Raw genomic sequence first — 17393 nt, 5'->3', positions numbered from 1 at the left:
ATAATGGATTGGTCAATGAACGCCTTTGTAACAGGTGTCAACAAATATGGCGGTGTAGCAACAGGACGCTACAAAACCCAATTTAACAGCTGATTTTTAAGTACATTTAGTCTGTTATCATATGTAAGATATATAACTATAAGAAAAGTTATAGCTAGGCAATTTATGTTCGTCTTCAAAACAAAATCAGAGTTCTTTTTATTTTGGTAAATAAAAACAGCAGTGTCATATCCTCATAGACGACAGAGTGCAGGTGCTCTTTACATAGTCCAAAGTGAGGGACTGGTATTTTTTAATTTAATAAAAAATAAATAGTGTCAACTGAGTAAATATGTCAGCTAAACAACAAACAGCTATTTCGAAGGTAATGGTTGTGTTACAAGAATGGGACAAAGGAAGTAAAAGTACTCGCAAGAAGATATTGGAAGATTTTATCATCCAGAATCAAAATAAAACAGGACCAGAGTTAGAGCAAGAATTTGCACAAGCAGCAAGTTTGTTTCTTACAAGACTTACAGCTTGATTACGACTTACGTATCCTTTTAAATTTAAACTGACATTGAACAGTTAATATGTAATGTCAATCTGAGCAATTCAAATATACAATTTTCAGGAATGTTCAGGGTGCCACAATATTGCAAAGGCTGCGAAAGCATAAAAGGTGTCGTTTTGAGTTGCCAATTCTGTTACATTGCCGTGTTCTCCATACTGTTGTAGCACTCTCAATGTGGCAGAAAGTTTCTTATTGACAAAAAGTAGCTTTATTAGGTATAAATATGATTTTTTGTCATTATGCTGGTATTTTACAGATATAGGTCATGTCTAGGGTTCGGCATGTGGAGTGATAAGTTACAAATTGACAACAATTGAATGCCTGGATATTCATTTTTTGAATAGTAAGAATGCCAACATGCCCACAAATAAATGGCATCATACTGTTCTGATACTGTCATCGCCCAGAGCAATTCTTGTGTGTTTTGTTGTGTTTGTCTTGGAGTATTGAACAGTTTTTAGCTTGACTATTCAAATAATTAAGAGGGCTATTCTACTGGCGTCGGCGTCTGTGTCGGCATCCAGTTAAAGTTCACACAATGAGGTTAGATAACTCCATAGTATCCTTTATACAAATTATGGCCCCTGATTGTCTAAAGAACTTAGTTTAATAAAGTTTTAGGGCAGGTTAAAGTTTTAGGGCAAGTTGGGATTTTATTAATAACTTCTATACCCTTCAATCTAATTCACTTAATACTTCACAGCTGTTCAGGACCATCACACAATGAGGTTACATGTACATAACTCCATATTATCCTTAAAAGTTATGTCCCCTGATTGACTTATATGTAGGTTAAAGTATTAGGGCAGGTTAAATGTTAAGGGCAAGTTGGGGTTTGAACAAAAAACTTCTTTACCCTTAATTCAATTGACCTAATACTTAATAAGGTTACATAATTGGCCCTTGATTGACTTTTTTTCTTTTTTTACTTCTTGTGACAGGCACATTTTTTCTATTCTTAACCAGGTTTTTAACAAAGGAATAACTACCAATTAGAATGACTTGCGTCATTGTTCGGAATGGCTGGTGGGAGGGCTGCATCAAAATCACCTTAAGTATCGAATAATTTTAGCTAGGTTTGACATAGTGACCAAATTTGGTATATAGGAAGAGTTTTTGGAGACCTTTCCTGGGATTGTGTTTGAGACCCTAAGGAACAAGGTCAAGGTCACTGTTACTATAATTAGAAAAATGGTTGGTCATGAATAACTTAAGTTAGGGTTTACATATTTCAACCAAACTTGGTATATATGAAGAGTATATAGAGACCTTTCATGAGATTGTGTTTTGGGCCCCGAGTTCTGTGGTCAAGGTCACTGTAAAAATAGAAAAATGGTTAGTTCTGAATAACTTAAGTAAGGGTTGACATATTGTGGCCAAACTTGGTGTATAGGAAGAGTTTATGGAGACCTTTCATGGGATTGTGTTTGGGGCCCCTAGGGTCAAGGTCACTGTTACTGAAAATAGATAAGAGTGTGGTACTTTAATAACTTTAGTTAGGGTTGACATATTGTGACCAAACTTGATATGTAGGAAGAGTTTATGGAGGACTTCCATGTGATTGTGATAAGGGTTCCGAGGGTCAAAGACACTGTTAGCAAAAATAGAAAAAAAACAGTTGAAACTGAATCTAACAACAAAGCCTGAAGTGCTGTCAATCATTGAAAACCTGGTTTTGTCACATCATGGTTGTCTACTTTTTAATTTGCTTTTTTTATTGCTTTTAACAGGCACATACATTAATGTATTCATTTCTATGACAAAGCGGCATAGTCTTAGCCTGCTGTCCTATGACAGCTCTTGTTGTATAAGTTTGCAATTTAAATTAAACACTGACCAACCAGATCCATATACATTAACGAAAAAAATATTATGTTGCCATTTATTATATACATGAGCTATCTCTCTCTCTATATATATGTATTGATCAACATTCCTTAACAGTATCAAAGGTACATGATAGGAACCTGCCTGAATGAACAGTTGCAAGCAATATCAATATTTCTTTCTGCTTCAAGTGGGTATGTACTTCCATATTTTTGTTGAGGTTATTTTACTAGACTCTTATACCTAGTTTATACAAAATTATCTAAGCTTGATTGTGTAGAAAGCTTACAGCTTATTTTAAACGAGTTATTTTTCTCGAGTCTGCTTCCTTGGTCAAATTCACCAATACTGAGTGTTCTTGTAAGGCGCCACAAAATCCTGGAACCTCTTAGTCGGGAGGTGGACACTCTACCTCTGAGCCATCCGGACCTGTTTTATTTGAAAAAAAGAACTGAAAAAGGTCAACAACTTGTAGTTGGTATCAGTGTATCACAAAAAGAAGTAAAAGAACGAGCATTGGCATCTACCTGTACTTGTGAAGATTTTAAGTATATTTATTTAAAATAAAATCAGTAATATGTGTATAATATTGTCTACCAAATACTCTCCATAATACTTTGATGGCTTTAGTCTGTTTAGCCTTATTTTACCTATACAGAGTTGTATATAATGACTCTGATTTTCTTATGTTAAAGAATGATTTGTTTCCCATCCAGACACAAATTTATGGCAGAATTCTTGGAGGTTGGTGGTGTCCTTACGTTACTCGAGGTCATAGGACTGAAGCAGGCAAAAGAATTGGATAAGAGTGAGGCATTGAAAAATCTACATTTCATAGCAAATGCTGGCAGAAAATACAAGGAACTTATCTGTGAAAGCTATGGTAAGTCAACCAAAAATCCGTTATGTACTCAGGTATGAACAATGTAGCGGATTTTAGTGGAAGGCATGTAGAGGACTAAAAAGCAAAATTAATTAATAGAGGAGACCTTCAATTTTAGAATGGTTTTCAGGGAAAATAGCTCAAAGAGCTAATATTTATTGATATTATGGTAACCCAACCATGAATAAAGATTCTTGTATCTTGTAAAGTCTGGCTCTCACTTTCACAATTTTAGTCCCGATTCCCCTGTCTTATCATTTAGGCTTTCATAATAATTAATCAGGAGAATATTTCCCCAATTTAATCTTTAGTACAAATGCTAATGATTACCCTACGTTTGGAAAATAAAATTGTTTGTATCGCGATAGGAATAGGATAATTGCAATGTGTGTACAATCTCAGTAAGATTCCTCACATTTTCTCAAATATCTGATTTAATCCTCAATTGTGTAGCAGATTGTATCAATTGTCCATTCGTACTGAATATCTTAAAGAAATTAAGTCAAGATCAGCCAGAATCTTCACCACACGAAAGGCTAGGAGTAACTACCTGATACTACCTAAGAGTGTATCCAATGGGGTTATGACTTCTCTATGATTGTTCTACATTTTGAAGTTATTGTAGCAGGACAGTTTTTAACTGCATTGTGGATCTTCCCCCTTTATCAGGATTGATAAACTGATGGTAAAATCCCCGCCATAGCCCCGCACCCAAGGGAGCCTAGGTAAGGCCCATTCCCCGCAATATTTTGCACAAAGACAAAACCACCGCATTCACCCGGCACTGCGGGGCCACATAAAAGGTAAAAACACAACCCATTTCTCCGGCTATCCCCGGTATACACCCGGACCTGGGAGGGCCGTGGTTACAATTGACTGGTGCATAAGTGACATAATATGAAAGTGATGATATCTGAAAGGCAGATATAATATAACATGTATGTCCTACTTCATAAACTTCAATCATGTGTATTATATCTCACATTTTAATCACTGTATTTAAAGAATTACAATATATAGTACAGGGGTCCGATAGTACAGTATCAAATTATTGTATAAAATATTTGATATACATATACATGTACATAATGTATAATATAATATAACTCTGACTCTTCCAATTTCTAAGATATTCTCCTTGTATCACTAAATTAAACCAACAAAATATTGTTGGCATTTGCCCTGCAGTGCACAAACTGGTATACTACAAGAAAAGATAAAAGATGAATCAAAAGACTATCTGAAGTAAAGAGGGTTACATAATGGTTAAACTGTAATAAATGATAACATTGTTTAAAAATAATATTTTATAATGTATTTTATATTTACAGGTATCAGAGCCATAGCAGAATGCCTGGCCAAGTCAAAATCAGAGGAGACTCAGGATGCGTGTCGGAACCTGCTCCTAATGTTGGCACAGGGCAACCCCAAGTTTGAGGTACAGGTCTACAAGGGTCTGATTGCCCTCCTGCCCTGTAGCTCACCAAAGGCTCAGCAGATGGCTGCCCAGTCACTCAGGGTAGTGCAGGTATGTAATACAATGTACCTTTTCCCCAGGGTATGGTTCATGGCAGGTCTTCATTGCCATCCTGTCCTTCAGCTGGCCAAAGGCTCAATAAATTGATGCCCAGCTATTCAGGTTGATGCAGATATTTAGAACAAGGTTCCTTCTCCCTCTACCCAATGTATGGTTCATGGCTGGTCCACAAGGGTCTCATTTCTATCCTGTCCTGTAAATAACAAAAGGCCAAGCAGATGACCGCTTAAGTCAGCTAAATTGACCTTCACCTTGGTCCATAAATGATAATGCCAATGCAGCAGAATGTTCAAATGAATAAAATAGACGATGTAATATGGCCCATATTGAATGACTGGTCCCTGGGCAATATCAAATTCATCAGTCTTAGCCTATGGTCTTGCAATCTAGACCATATGGTCTATCAGTCTAGGCAGTATTGTCTGCCAATGTGGCCCGTATCATCTACCATTTTTAGCTCGACTATTTGAAGAATAGGTGGGCTATACTACTCGCCCCAGCGTCGGCGTCTGCGTCTGGTTAAAGTTTTAGGGCAAGTTGGGATTTTCACTGATAAGTCCAATACCCTACATTCAATTGACTTAATACTTCACGCAGTTGTTCAGGGCGATCACATGATGAGGTTGGATAACTCCATATTATTCTTTACACAGATTATGGCCCCTGATTGACTATGGAACTTAGGTTAATGTTTTAGGGCAAGTTGGAATATTTATTAATAACTTCTCTATCCTTTGTTCAATTGACTTAATACTTCACACAGTTGTTCAGGACCATCACACAATGAGGTTACATAACTCCATATTATCCTAAATACAAGTTATGGCCCCTGATTGACTTAGGTTAAAGTTTTAGGGCAGGTTTAAGTTTTAGGGCAAGTTGGGATTTTCACTCAAAACTCCAATACCATTCATTCAATTGACTTAATACTTTACACAGATGTTCAGAGCCATCACATAATGAGGTTAGATAACTCCATATTATCTTTTATACAAATTATGGCCCCTGATTGACTATGGAACTTAGGTTAAAGTTTTAGGGTAGGTTGGGATATTGTTTAATAACTTCTATACCCTTCATTCAATTGACTTAATACTTTACACAATTTTTCAGGACCATCACCCATTGAGGTTACATAACTCCATATCTTTAATACAAGGTATGGCCCCTGATTGACTTAGGTTAAAGTTTTAGGCAAGTAAAAGTTAAGGGCAAGTTGGGATTTTAATAAAAAAACTTCTATACCGTTCATTAATTGCACTAAATAAAATTCAAAATTATTTATGACCATCTTACAACAAGTAACATAACACTGTTTTAAGCCAAAATACAAATTATGGCCCTTGATTATTTTTTTTAATTCCCTTTGAAAGGCATATTTGTATATTCTTAACCACATTTTCATAATGGGAAATCAAGTTATTTGAATGACTTGCATCATTGTTTGGGCGGGCTGGTATGAGGGCAGCAGTCACCTTATGTATTGAATAATTTTAGTTCGGTTTGACATAAAGAGACCAAACTTGGTAATATTACGTTGTTATTGTATTCTAAGTCAAAGTGGTGTTGTCGAGTGCGCTGTCTTACGACGGCTCTTGTAGGCTATATTATCTACCAATTTAAGATGTATTGTCTGAATGGTATGGTTGGTGTACCTGTCATTTGCTTTTTATAGTATTAACTTGTATTCTTAAATAACCTTTGTTTTAGCCAATAGTGAAGAATGCCAACCCATCCATTGTTGAGCCACTGCTGAATTTGTTGAAAACACTCCATCTAGAGGTTCAGTTTGAAGGTAAGTTTTATGTTGTCAATAAGGTATGGTACTTTATTGACAAAAAATATCACTTTTAGTTAACATGGATCCTTTTTTCATCATAAACAAAAATCAATGAATAATAAAAATCAAATTTAGATTATAAAAACAGCAACTAAAACGTCTGAATACAAATGCAGAGTAGGAATAGTTTAACCCTTGTTTCTGAAACCTGACATTTTCAGCCATTGAGCTTATCAAGGAGCTGATAGATTATGAGGTCTTTGGCAACCTGCTCTATGGTCAGCCATTAACTAAGAAGGATGTCATACAGAAACCAAACCTACTAAATGCTGAACTGATAACCAGCTTAGTTTCTATTTGTACTATTTCATATTTTCAGCCATTGAGCTAATCAAGGAGCTGATGGATTATGAGGTCTCGGGAACATTGCTCAGCGGCCTGGTTGGACTGTTGCGGCCTGCCAAGGAGGATATCATTCAGAAACCAGATCTTCTTGATGGTATGTCTAGAAAATAGATTTTATAGTTGAGTGCGCTGCTGCTGAATAGAGTTCTGTATAAAGTTCAGATCGATCGTAATCTATTCCCAAAGGTCAGCAGTTTCTAAAAAATAATAAGTCTTCTTTAAACCAGTAAAACATAAAATCCTTTTCCATTCTAGCATCTGTTTCAAGTTACAGGTGGTTTCATATTTCACTATTGTCACAGTTTATGAAAAGAAAATTGGACAGTAACCAGAATAATATAATATATCATGCATTTTTGTTTATAGAAGCAAGCTAGATGTACTATATTTATTCTATTACTGTGAAATCATTAATGTTCGTGGGCATGAAATGTCATGGTTTGCCGAAAAAAAAACAATTTCGTGGGTACTTAAATTCGTGTATTTTCATTTTTGAAAAAAAAAAATCGAAGATGTGATCGTCCTTGATCGTCTGCATAATATCCACGCGCTGGCCCGTGATTTCCGTCTTCTACGTCACTCGGTTTATGACACTCGCTAATGTGGTACGACATGCCAATTAGTGCATATACCCATGTCACTTATCGATTTAATTGGGAATAAAGGTAATAAAAGAAGATGTACCCTGATCATAAATACAGATAGGGGAAGCCATTTAATGCTAATTAAGAATTTTGCAAACTGTGAAAACACCGAAAAGGTGCGTATATTGTCATGTTCGGTGCTTAGTAACCTTCAATGTACTAGTAATCGATTAATTATATCATTAAATAAAAAAATCGAGTACAGACACTCATCACGCACATCTTGTAAACTTGGAGATTTTCATTAACAGCACACGTGCTTATAACTGTCATTTGCTGCATAAAACACATTTAATTGATTTGGTTCATTATTTGTTAAAGGCAGTTATAATATATTAACAGAATAATGATCGTAAGTTATACAGTGAGACAGGTTTTAACACACTATACTGCGACCTCTGTAAATAATATACTAGAGTATGTACGTAACAAGGCAATTGAAAAAGTGAATAAAGGGTTTATATTTCGTGGGATCTTGAATTCGTGGATCACCTAACCCACGAAAACCACGAACATTAATGCCCCACGAACATTAATGATTTCACAGTATAATATTATGTCTATAGATCAAATTTCTTTAGCTATGTTAGAATCACAATGTAAAAAAATGGAAGCATTAAATCTGTGGTGTATGTTTTAAAGATTAAATCACTACAATAAGGTTATGTTTAACTTTGCATTGCATTATGTAGATGCTGATGTGCCTAAGATGAACGCCCCTCTACCGGTGTTTGTACAACAGGCAGCCGCTGCCAAGACCATCGGGTAACTATCATCAGCAACCATCAAATTTATTAGTTACCAGATAGCATAAACTACCAACTCAAATGATTGCAATCAAATAATATAATTATGATGAAATTTATTTGAACAGTTTTAAATTGGCTTGTCTTATTGATTTTCTATGTAAAGTAGAACATTTTCACTACTGTTCTCCATATTTTCAGCTATACTATAGACACATGTACAGGGATCATTAAAAAATATGAAGACACTGTACATAATTTAATTGACCAATAATTATATTCTTTTATACCAAAGAAATTTATCACAGAATTCTTTTCTCTGAATGTGTCAAAGTTTATTCAGGTATATTGATAGTGCTTGATGTAGTTAAATTTTTGTATGCAGGTTATGTAAATAACACCACATGGATAAACTATTAATTGTGTTCAAAAACTTTGAAAAAATCAAAAGACAATTATTGGCAAACCTTAGTGGTATTGTTATTAACAAACATGAACATGATTACAGGTTAATTGATTTTTTAAAGTTATTTGTACTCCTTTATGCGGACGATACTGTTATATTGTCTGAATCTGCTATAGATTTACAGAATGCACTAAACCTGTATGAGAACTATTGTTTACAGTGGAATTTAACTGTTAATACCTCAAAAACTAAGGTTGTCATTTTCTCTAGAGGTAGACTAAACCACCATACGTTTTCTTTATGTAATGATACAATAGATGTTGTTACGGAATATAAATATTTAGGAGTTATTTTTACTAAAAGTGGCTCGTTTTGTAAAACAAAGGACTATATTTCAAAACAGGCAACAAAGGCAATGTTCTGTTTGCTTAAAAAGTCAAAATATTTATGTTTATCTATTGATTTACAAATAGATTTGTACAACAAAATTATCAAACCTATATTACTATACGGTTGTGAATGTTGGGGTTTTGGCAACAATTACATACTCGAAAAGGTCCAATTGAAATTTCTAAAATATATATTAAATGTTAAAAGTAGTACGCCAACATGTATGATATATGGTGAAACGGGTGTTAAGCCTTTACAAATAGATATAGATTCACGTATGGTCAATTACTGGTCCAACTTGATCGTTCCATCATGTCATAAACTCTCAATTTCAGTATACAATGTCACATTGAGTAAATTCCTGTATTCTGCCAATGTTAGAGCTAATGACTTCAAATGGATTAAACATGTTAAGAATATTTTCATCAAATGTGGTCTTATTAATGTTTGGCAAAGCCACGAATTTCCGAATAAAAAATGGTTACAAAAGAGTGTTAAGCAGAAATTGTCTCATTTGTTTTTAAACGAATGGTACACTACTGTGAACTCTTCAAGTAAATGTGTAAATTATAGATTGTTTAAAGAACATTTTGAATTTGAAAACTATCTTGTTAAAACACTGCCAAAATTATTGAACTATGTTATACGATTTAGAACAAGAAACAATCATTTTCCTATTGAAGTAGGTAGTTGGAGGAATATTAATATAAATGACAGAAATTGCCACCTTTGTGATTCAAATCGTATTGGTGATGAATTTCATTATTTGTTAGAGTGTAGTTATTTCACTAACGAAAGGCGACGTTTCATTGATAACTGTAATTTTAGAACTCCGAATATATTGTCATTTAACGTGTTATGAAATTAAACCCAGAATGTATTATGTTTTCAAAGTTGTGTAAATTTATGAAATGTATCATTAAAAAAGTCATTTATAAAATATAATGTACTCCTCTTTATACCATGATGTTAATTATTATTATGATTGAAGTTAATTTTTCAAAGCCTCTTTATGTGTAACTGTATAATATGTTCATTGCAATTCTCATTTTGTCATGCATGTATGACATGAGTTTACTGAATAAACTTATCAAGGGTTAAATAAATAGACACTAATTGGCAATCCCAAGTGGTGAAATAAAACCATACACAACGACTGGCAACCCAAGTGTTGTAATAAAACAATAGACAATACATGGCAATCCCAAGTGGTACAATAGACAATTATTGGCAATCCCAAGTGGTGTAAAAAAAAACAATAGACAACAATTGGCAATCCCAAGTAGTGCAATAAAACAATAGACAGTGATTGGCAATACCAAGTAGTGCAATAAAACAATAGACATTGATTGGCAATCCAAAGTGGTGCAATAAAACAATAGACATTGATTGGCAATCCAAAGTGGTGCAATAAAACAATAGACATTGATTGGCAATCCAAAGTGGTGCAATAAAACAAAAGACATTGATTGGCAATCCAAAGTGGTGCAATAAAACAAAAGACATTGATTGGCAATCCAAAGTGGTGCAATAAAACAAAAGACATTGATTGGCAATCCAAAGTGGTGCAATAAAACAAAAGACATTGATTGGCAATCCCAAGTGGTGCAATAAAACAAAAGACATTGATTGGCAATCCCAAGTGGTGCAATAAAACAAAAGACATTGATAAGCAATCCCAAGTGGTGCAATAAAACAATAGACATTGATTGGTAATCCAAAGTGGTGCAATAAAACAATAGACATTGATTGGTAATCCCAAGTGGTGCAATAAAACAATAGACATTGATTGGTAATCCCAAGTGGTGCAATAAAACAAAAGACATTGATAAGCAATCCAAAGTGGTGCAATAAAACAAAAGACATTGATTGGCAATCCAAAGTGGTGCAATAGAACAAAAGACATTGATTGGCAATCCAAAGTGGTGCAATAGAACAAAAGACATTGATTTGTAATCCAAAGTGGTGCAATAAAACAAAAGACATTGATTTGTAATCCAAAGTGGTGCAATAAAACAAAAGACATTGATTTGTAATCCAAAGTGGTGCAATAAAACAAAAGACATTGATTTGTAATCAAAAGTGGTGCAATAAAACAAAATACATTGATTTGTAATCAAAAGTGGTGCAATAAAACAATAGACATTGATTTGTAATCAAAAGTGGTGCAATAAAACAATAGACATTGATTTGTAATCAAAAGTGGTGCAATAAAACAATAGACATTGATTGGCAATCCAAAGTGGTGCAATAAAACAATAGACATTGATTGGCAATCCAAAGTGGTGCAATAAAACAATAGACATTGATTGGCAATCCAAAGTGGTGCAATAAAACAATAGACATTGATTGGTAATCCAAAGTGGTGCAATAAAATAATAGACATTGATTGGTAATCCAAAGTGGTGCAATAAAACAATAGACATTGATTGGTAATCCCAAGTGGTGCAATAAAACAAAAGACATTGATAAGCAATCCAAAGTGGTGCAATAAAACAAAAGACATTGATTGGCAATCCAAAGTGGTGCAATAAAACAATAGACATTGATTGGCAATCCAAAGTGGTGCAATAAAACAAAAGACATTGATTGGCAATCCTAAGTGGTGCAATAAAACAAAGGACATTGATAAGCAATTCAAAGTGGTGCAATAAAACAAAAGACTTTGATAAGCAATCCAAAGTGCTTCAATAAAACAAAAGACATTGATTGGCAATCCAAAGTGGTTCAATAAAACAATAGACATTGATTGGTAATCCAAAGTGGTGCAATAAAACAATAGACATTGATTGGTAATCCAAAGTGGTGCAATAAAACAATAGACAGTGATTGGTAATCCCAAGTGGTGCAATAAAACAATAGACAGTGATTGGTAATCCCAAGTGGTGCAATACAACAAAGACATTGATTGGCAATCCCAAGTGGTGCAATACAACAAAAGACATTGCTTGGCAATCCAAAGTGGTGCAAGAAATCAAAAGACATTGATTGGCAATCCAAAGTGGTGCAATAAATCAAAAGACATTGATTGGCAATCCAAAGTGGTGCAATAAAACAAAAGACATTGATTGGTAATCCCAAGTGGTGCAATAAAACAAAAGACATTGATTGGCAATCCAAAGTGGTGCAATAAAACAATAGACATTGATTGGCAATCCAAAGTGGTGCAATAAAACAATAGACATTGATTGGCAATCCAAAGTGGTGCAATAAAACAATAGACATTGATTGGTAATCCCAAGTGGTGCAATAAAACAATAGACATTGATTGGTAATCCAAAGTGGTGCAATAAAACAATAGACATTGATTGGTAATCCCAAGTGGTGCAATAAAACAAAAGACATTGATTGGCAATCCCAAGTGGTGCAATAAAACAATAGACATTGATTGGCAATCCCAAGTGGTGCAATAAAACAAAAGACATTGATTGGTAATCCCAAGTGGTGCAATAAAACAATAGACATTGATTGGTAATCCAAAGTGGTGCAATAAAACAATAGACATTGATTGGTAATCCCAAGTGGTGCAATAAAACAATAGACATTGATTGGTAATCCCAAGTGGTGCAATAAAACAAAAGACATTGATTGGTAATCCCCAGTGGTGCAATAAAACAAAAGACAATAATTGGCAATCTTAAGTTGTGCTTAGCCTTTCATTCCAAAATAGTTATCTTTCTTTTTTATGTTTTAAATCATAGTGTAAATCGCTTTATAAATAAAGGAATGGTGTTTTTTAGCATTTGTATTTGAATGGAACTTTATTTATTTTGATTTCAGGATTTTGGCAAGGGACTCCAATGAGCTTGCAGAAAAACTAATCCAAGTAAGTCTGATTACAAAGTAGTTAACTATCAATGTGATTCTCTTAGTAGGTAACAAATATTGAAGTATACAGAAATATTGCAGTGGGAAAAATATGTGAGTATACACCAAGATAACTGATACAGGTAATACTTATGGATGGAGGTACAAATGCAGAGGCAGATTCCAGATTTGGTTTAAGAGGGCGTAAAAGTTGTAAGTATCACAAGATGGAGCTACTTGAACCTAAATATATGGTTTAAATGTTGCAATGTCAGTTTCCTTTTCCCCAGAAAATTCTTAAATGGTATTGTTTGGTATATTCTATTCATACTTGTCCCCGATATTGAGGAAATTTTCACTAATGCATGTTGGTTATGCGTTTCGAAATCCACTGAAGAAAGTGGACAGTCTGAAACTGCTTGGTCAACAAAATTTTCTTCATAAGTTATTTACCCAATGGCCTTCTATCTATCTTATCTTTTTGGAAATATTGGCGTGTCTCAAATATAAAGAATCTCCTAGATGCTTAGGCAACTCACCCCAGCTACTAGTGTGCTACATTGATTGCTTCCTTAATGTTATCACAAACATATCACATTCACATTATTGATAGATGTTTTATTTATTTTATGTTTCAGCTACGAGTCGTGCACAACCTTACGTATGCGATGGGAAACATGGACTACGCCGACAGTCAGCGACAGGCCAGCATATCGCTAGAGGTATGCATCTAGATCAAATGCTTTGTTAAATAAGTGTCACAATAGAAGTTCTGGGCAAAATGGGAAAACAAATAAATTTGAATACTGCATTATGGTGGCCTTTGCTTAGACTGGTGACAGCTGCTGGTAAGAAATACAAGTTAGAAAAAGAAGATCATTTGAAGTAATAGTAGTAGACTCATATTAAAAAGATTACTGGTAGTGCAAGGTTTCATATTAATATATGTTTCTTAAAAAAAGGTACACATAAAAATAAAATAAATGTTTGTTTTGTTTCAGTACCTGTGTCGAACATTCCCGATTGTTGATGATCATGTCCGAGATGCCATGGGTGATAACCTGTATGACCTTTTCATGGTAAGAGCTTTTTAATAGTCAATATCACGTTTAAATAATTATCTGTAATCTTCGGAATAAATTGATTTTGGACAAGTAAGCAAAAAAGGCATTTAAGCTTGGCTGTATTTCATGCGTTCAGTGCATGGGCTTAACTCACTCTATTTGTATTTGTAATTTCACCTGACTTATGTAGAATCCTCAATTAGTCTTAGTCGTCGTGGCATTGGCAGAAATTGAGCCATAACTCAAAAAATGATTGAAATCTTCACAAAATCTAAGTAAGCCTTGTGCCTTTGACAATAAACATGTGTTACAAACTTCCAAAGCTTATAAGTAATGATTGAATAATTGTTAAGTTAAGCTCCTTGATAGACTACATTACTTATGATCAAGAGTACAATTGTGGTTTGAACTAATTCTTTTATAGTGACCATTAAATAGAGTGAATGTCTTTACTGGAACATGTTGATGGGTATATAATTCTACAACCATTAATTTGCAGTCCAATCCGGAGACATTATATCTGAACATGAATCATGTGCAAGCTGATGTGTTAGTCTCCAACAAACTCAATATTCCTAAATGTGAGTATGGCTTATAATGAAAGCTTTGTAGTGTTATCAAAATTTGCTTTTATTAAAAGAGATACTGTATAACAATTATGATAATATAAATATACATTTACACACATGCATTCCGGTTGTGTACAACATTTCAAATTAATACAGAGTTTATGATAGCAAGATAGATAATTGTAACTTCTTAATGTCTTAATGTAGTTTGTTTTTTGGCTAATCAGACGTGAAATTACCTGTTTTTCAAGTGAAAAAGCTTGTTTATTTGATTAATTTCTGTCTTTTATTTTTACATATTCTTTTTCTGCACATGAAACCAAAATAATATGGGGTGACTGGGCATCCAAACTTCATATATTTGTGTAGCGGATGCCTTAATGATGAATAACTTGTCATGTGATACTAGTACATGTAATTTATTTCACAATATCAGAACATGACCTTTAAAGTACATGGAATTGCAATATACATGATATAGTTATACTCAACAATATTAAACTGTGTCCTTGTCTGATTCCAGTGGTGGACAGAGTGGATTGAGGTGGTCTGGCAAAGCCTTCCATTCCCAGCAGATGTGATTGTGAACAGCATACATGTAGCTTTCATCATTATGAATATTAAAGAATTTTCTGCTGACATTATTGAAAGATGAACTACTCTGTTTGTCTCTGCTTTTGTTTCCGATTTGAAGTAAAATCTGAGATGTTTCTACATTGTTTCATGGCCATGTTGGTTGGACAGCAAATGATGACTTCTCTTTGTGAAGAACACTTCATAGACTTACAAAAAATTTGCGCTTATTGCTGATTTTTATTTATTATTGTCAACATCTACATGTATTTTCATTTTGCATTTGAATAAAAGCTGAACATTTGAATAAGCATTTTTTAGATCGTCTGTTGTTGATTATATTGTCGAAGTCATGGTGTTTTCAACAAAGCAGCATTTGTGCAATTCTCATAACTCTTCTTCTTATGTGCCTTGATCACCTGTTTATGGTCTGTCATGGCTTATTACAACATTACGATATCAGGGTCTATCAAAGTCCATTTGTACATTGTACATTAAAATCCAATTTCCACAGTCTTGGTGACAATGTTTATTTAAAGATTGTGCAATACATTCTTTTCAAAAGTTATAATTTATAAAAATGTAAAATATGATTTATAAAACATTTTTTGCATTAATTTGTTATGCTTTCCAAAGGGAGGAGCATGAATTCACCGTTTTTTCCTGTCTGATCATCACACCCTTGTCCACTGAGAGAATAGCTACTGAAGGGATTGAAATAAAACTTCATTTATAGATGGAAGCCAATGAGAGGAAGTGCAGTGCACAGAAACAATAACCCTATCATGAAAGAAAGTTTTATTTTATTGGTCAAGGCTCATTTCGAGCATCTGACAAAACAATGCAATACAATAAACAATATTAACATTTAAACATGTTTAAAACAAAATAATAATGATAACGATAATTGGTTTAGTTCAAAGATGCATATTTATTTCATAATTATTTATTTACCTCCTCTCAACCACTTTTTTATGAGCGCAGCTTGTCCGGACCATATCTTAGAAAGTACTAAAGGGACTGAATTTAAATTTGTAATATAAATAGATGGCGATGATAGAAAGTTCAGTGCACAAACACCATAATCATTCCCACCACATTTTTATATATCCTCCCTTAACCTGATGTTTTTGGATGGTCATATCTTGGAAAATACTAAAGTGGTTGAAAAACAACTTAAAATAAAGATACATGTATATGGAATACAAGTACAGCACCCAAGAACCATAATTCTGCGTAGTTTGAGTTATTCCCCCCTCTTATCTCCCCGTAACCTTATATATTCCATTAATAGGTGCTTGTCTGAAAGTACTAAATGGATGGATGAAAATAGATTATTAAGTTATCTCTCCTTAGCCTATTTTACATAAGGTGTGCTTGTTTGGGCCATATCATTGAATGTTCAAAAATTATTCAAATGCAGTTTGGTTTATAAACTGATATAAATAAAACAAAAAACAATACAGTGGTCTTTAGATGGCTGTATTTAATTACTAAAACAACGAGCTGAATAAATGTTTACAAAATATATTTTATAACAACAATCCAAAGTATGCAGAAAGTCACGAAATCATAATGCTGATACAGGTGAAATTTATTGTTAATCATGATCACTTCCACAATATGTCAATATGGAGTATGACCTTCGTGGTGGGCAACACCTGCACCAATATATATGCAAAAGGCTACAGAAACATGCTCAGTAGCAAAAAGTTTAAACTAAATGTCCACGCCTCAATGGCACACAAAACCTGCACACAAAGCTCAGGGTAATGCGATTCCACTCTTCCCGAAGAGCATTTGTCAATTCCTGAACGCTGCTTGGCTGCTACATCCGACATGGGTTCTATTGCATTGCAGTCAGGAGAGACAGTAGGCAACAGGAGAAAATCTACACTGTAAACATGTAAAAAGTACCTAAACCGTGATGTAGAGGACGTACTTTGTCTTGCTGAAATATTGACACAGGGCTTAGAGGAACCATATGTATGACTACCGGTTCCAAGCAGGTACACTACAAAATCTACTGCAGAAACAACTTGATCTTCAAACATGCCCAATAGTTGTTCTTTAAGTATGTTTGTTACTTCCAATATTACTGTATTGACCGTTTCTGTACTTTCTTCAGATATGAGTGCAATATTGTCAGTTTCCTTTACACAATTGTCTAGCTGTTTCGTGAACGATGTTTCTTCACCAGTTTGCTGTT

At 34.1% G+C, this 17393-nt stretch overlaps 1 protein-coding gene across 1 annotated transcript; it reads left to right on the top strand.

Annotated features, from left to right (window-relative positions):
* The first annotated feature begins 47 nt into the window (after positions 1 to 47).
* LOC128213727 (armadillo-like helical domain containing protein 1) lies at positions 48 to 15494 on the top strand. Its single transcript, XM_052919749.1, has 12 exons — positions 48 to 534; positions 2506 to 2574; positions 3097 to 3263; positions 4595 to 4791; positions 6511 to 6595; positions 6960 to 7079; positions 8322 to 8394; positions 12952 to 12997; positions 13617 to 13700; positions 13980 to 14057; positions 14542 to 14623; positions 15135 to 15494. The coding sequence occupies exons 2-12, from the start codon at positions 2510 to 2512 to the stop codon at positions 15152 to 15154; spliced, it is 1017 nt and encodes a 338-aa protein (XP_052775709.1). The 5' UTR covers positions 48 to 534; positions 2506 to 2509; the 3' UTR covers positions 15155 to 15494.
* Positions 15495 to 17393: the final 1899 nt, after the last annotated feature.

Source organism: Mya arenaria, chromosome 13, assembly GCF_026914265.1.
Source record: "Mya arenaria isolate MELC-2E11 chromosome 13, ASM2691426v1".
NCBI classification, from domain to species: Eukaryota; Metazoa; Mollusca; class Bivalvia; order Myida; family Myidae; genus Mya; species Mya arenaria.
This window is presented reverse-complemented; position numbering and strand designations above follow the sequence as displayed.

What these genes read in the sequence shown, in the direction of transcription:
- LOC128213727 (XM_052919749.1), top strand. Translation starts at nt 2,510, where the DNA reads ATGATAGGAACCTGCCTGAATGAACAGTTGCAAGCAATATCAATATTT. An exon ending in GAAACCAGATCTTCTTGATG is followed by an intron (nt 7,080 to 8,321) that starts GTATGTCTAGAA and finishes TGCATTATGTAG; the next exon opens with ATGCTGATGTGCCTAAGATG. An exon ending in TTGCAGAAAAACTAATCCAA is followed by an intron (nt 12,998 to 13,616) that starts GTAAGTCTGATT and finishes TTTATGTTTCAG; the next exon opens with CTACGAGTCGTGCACAACCT.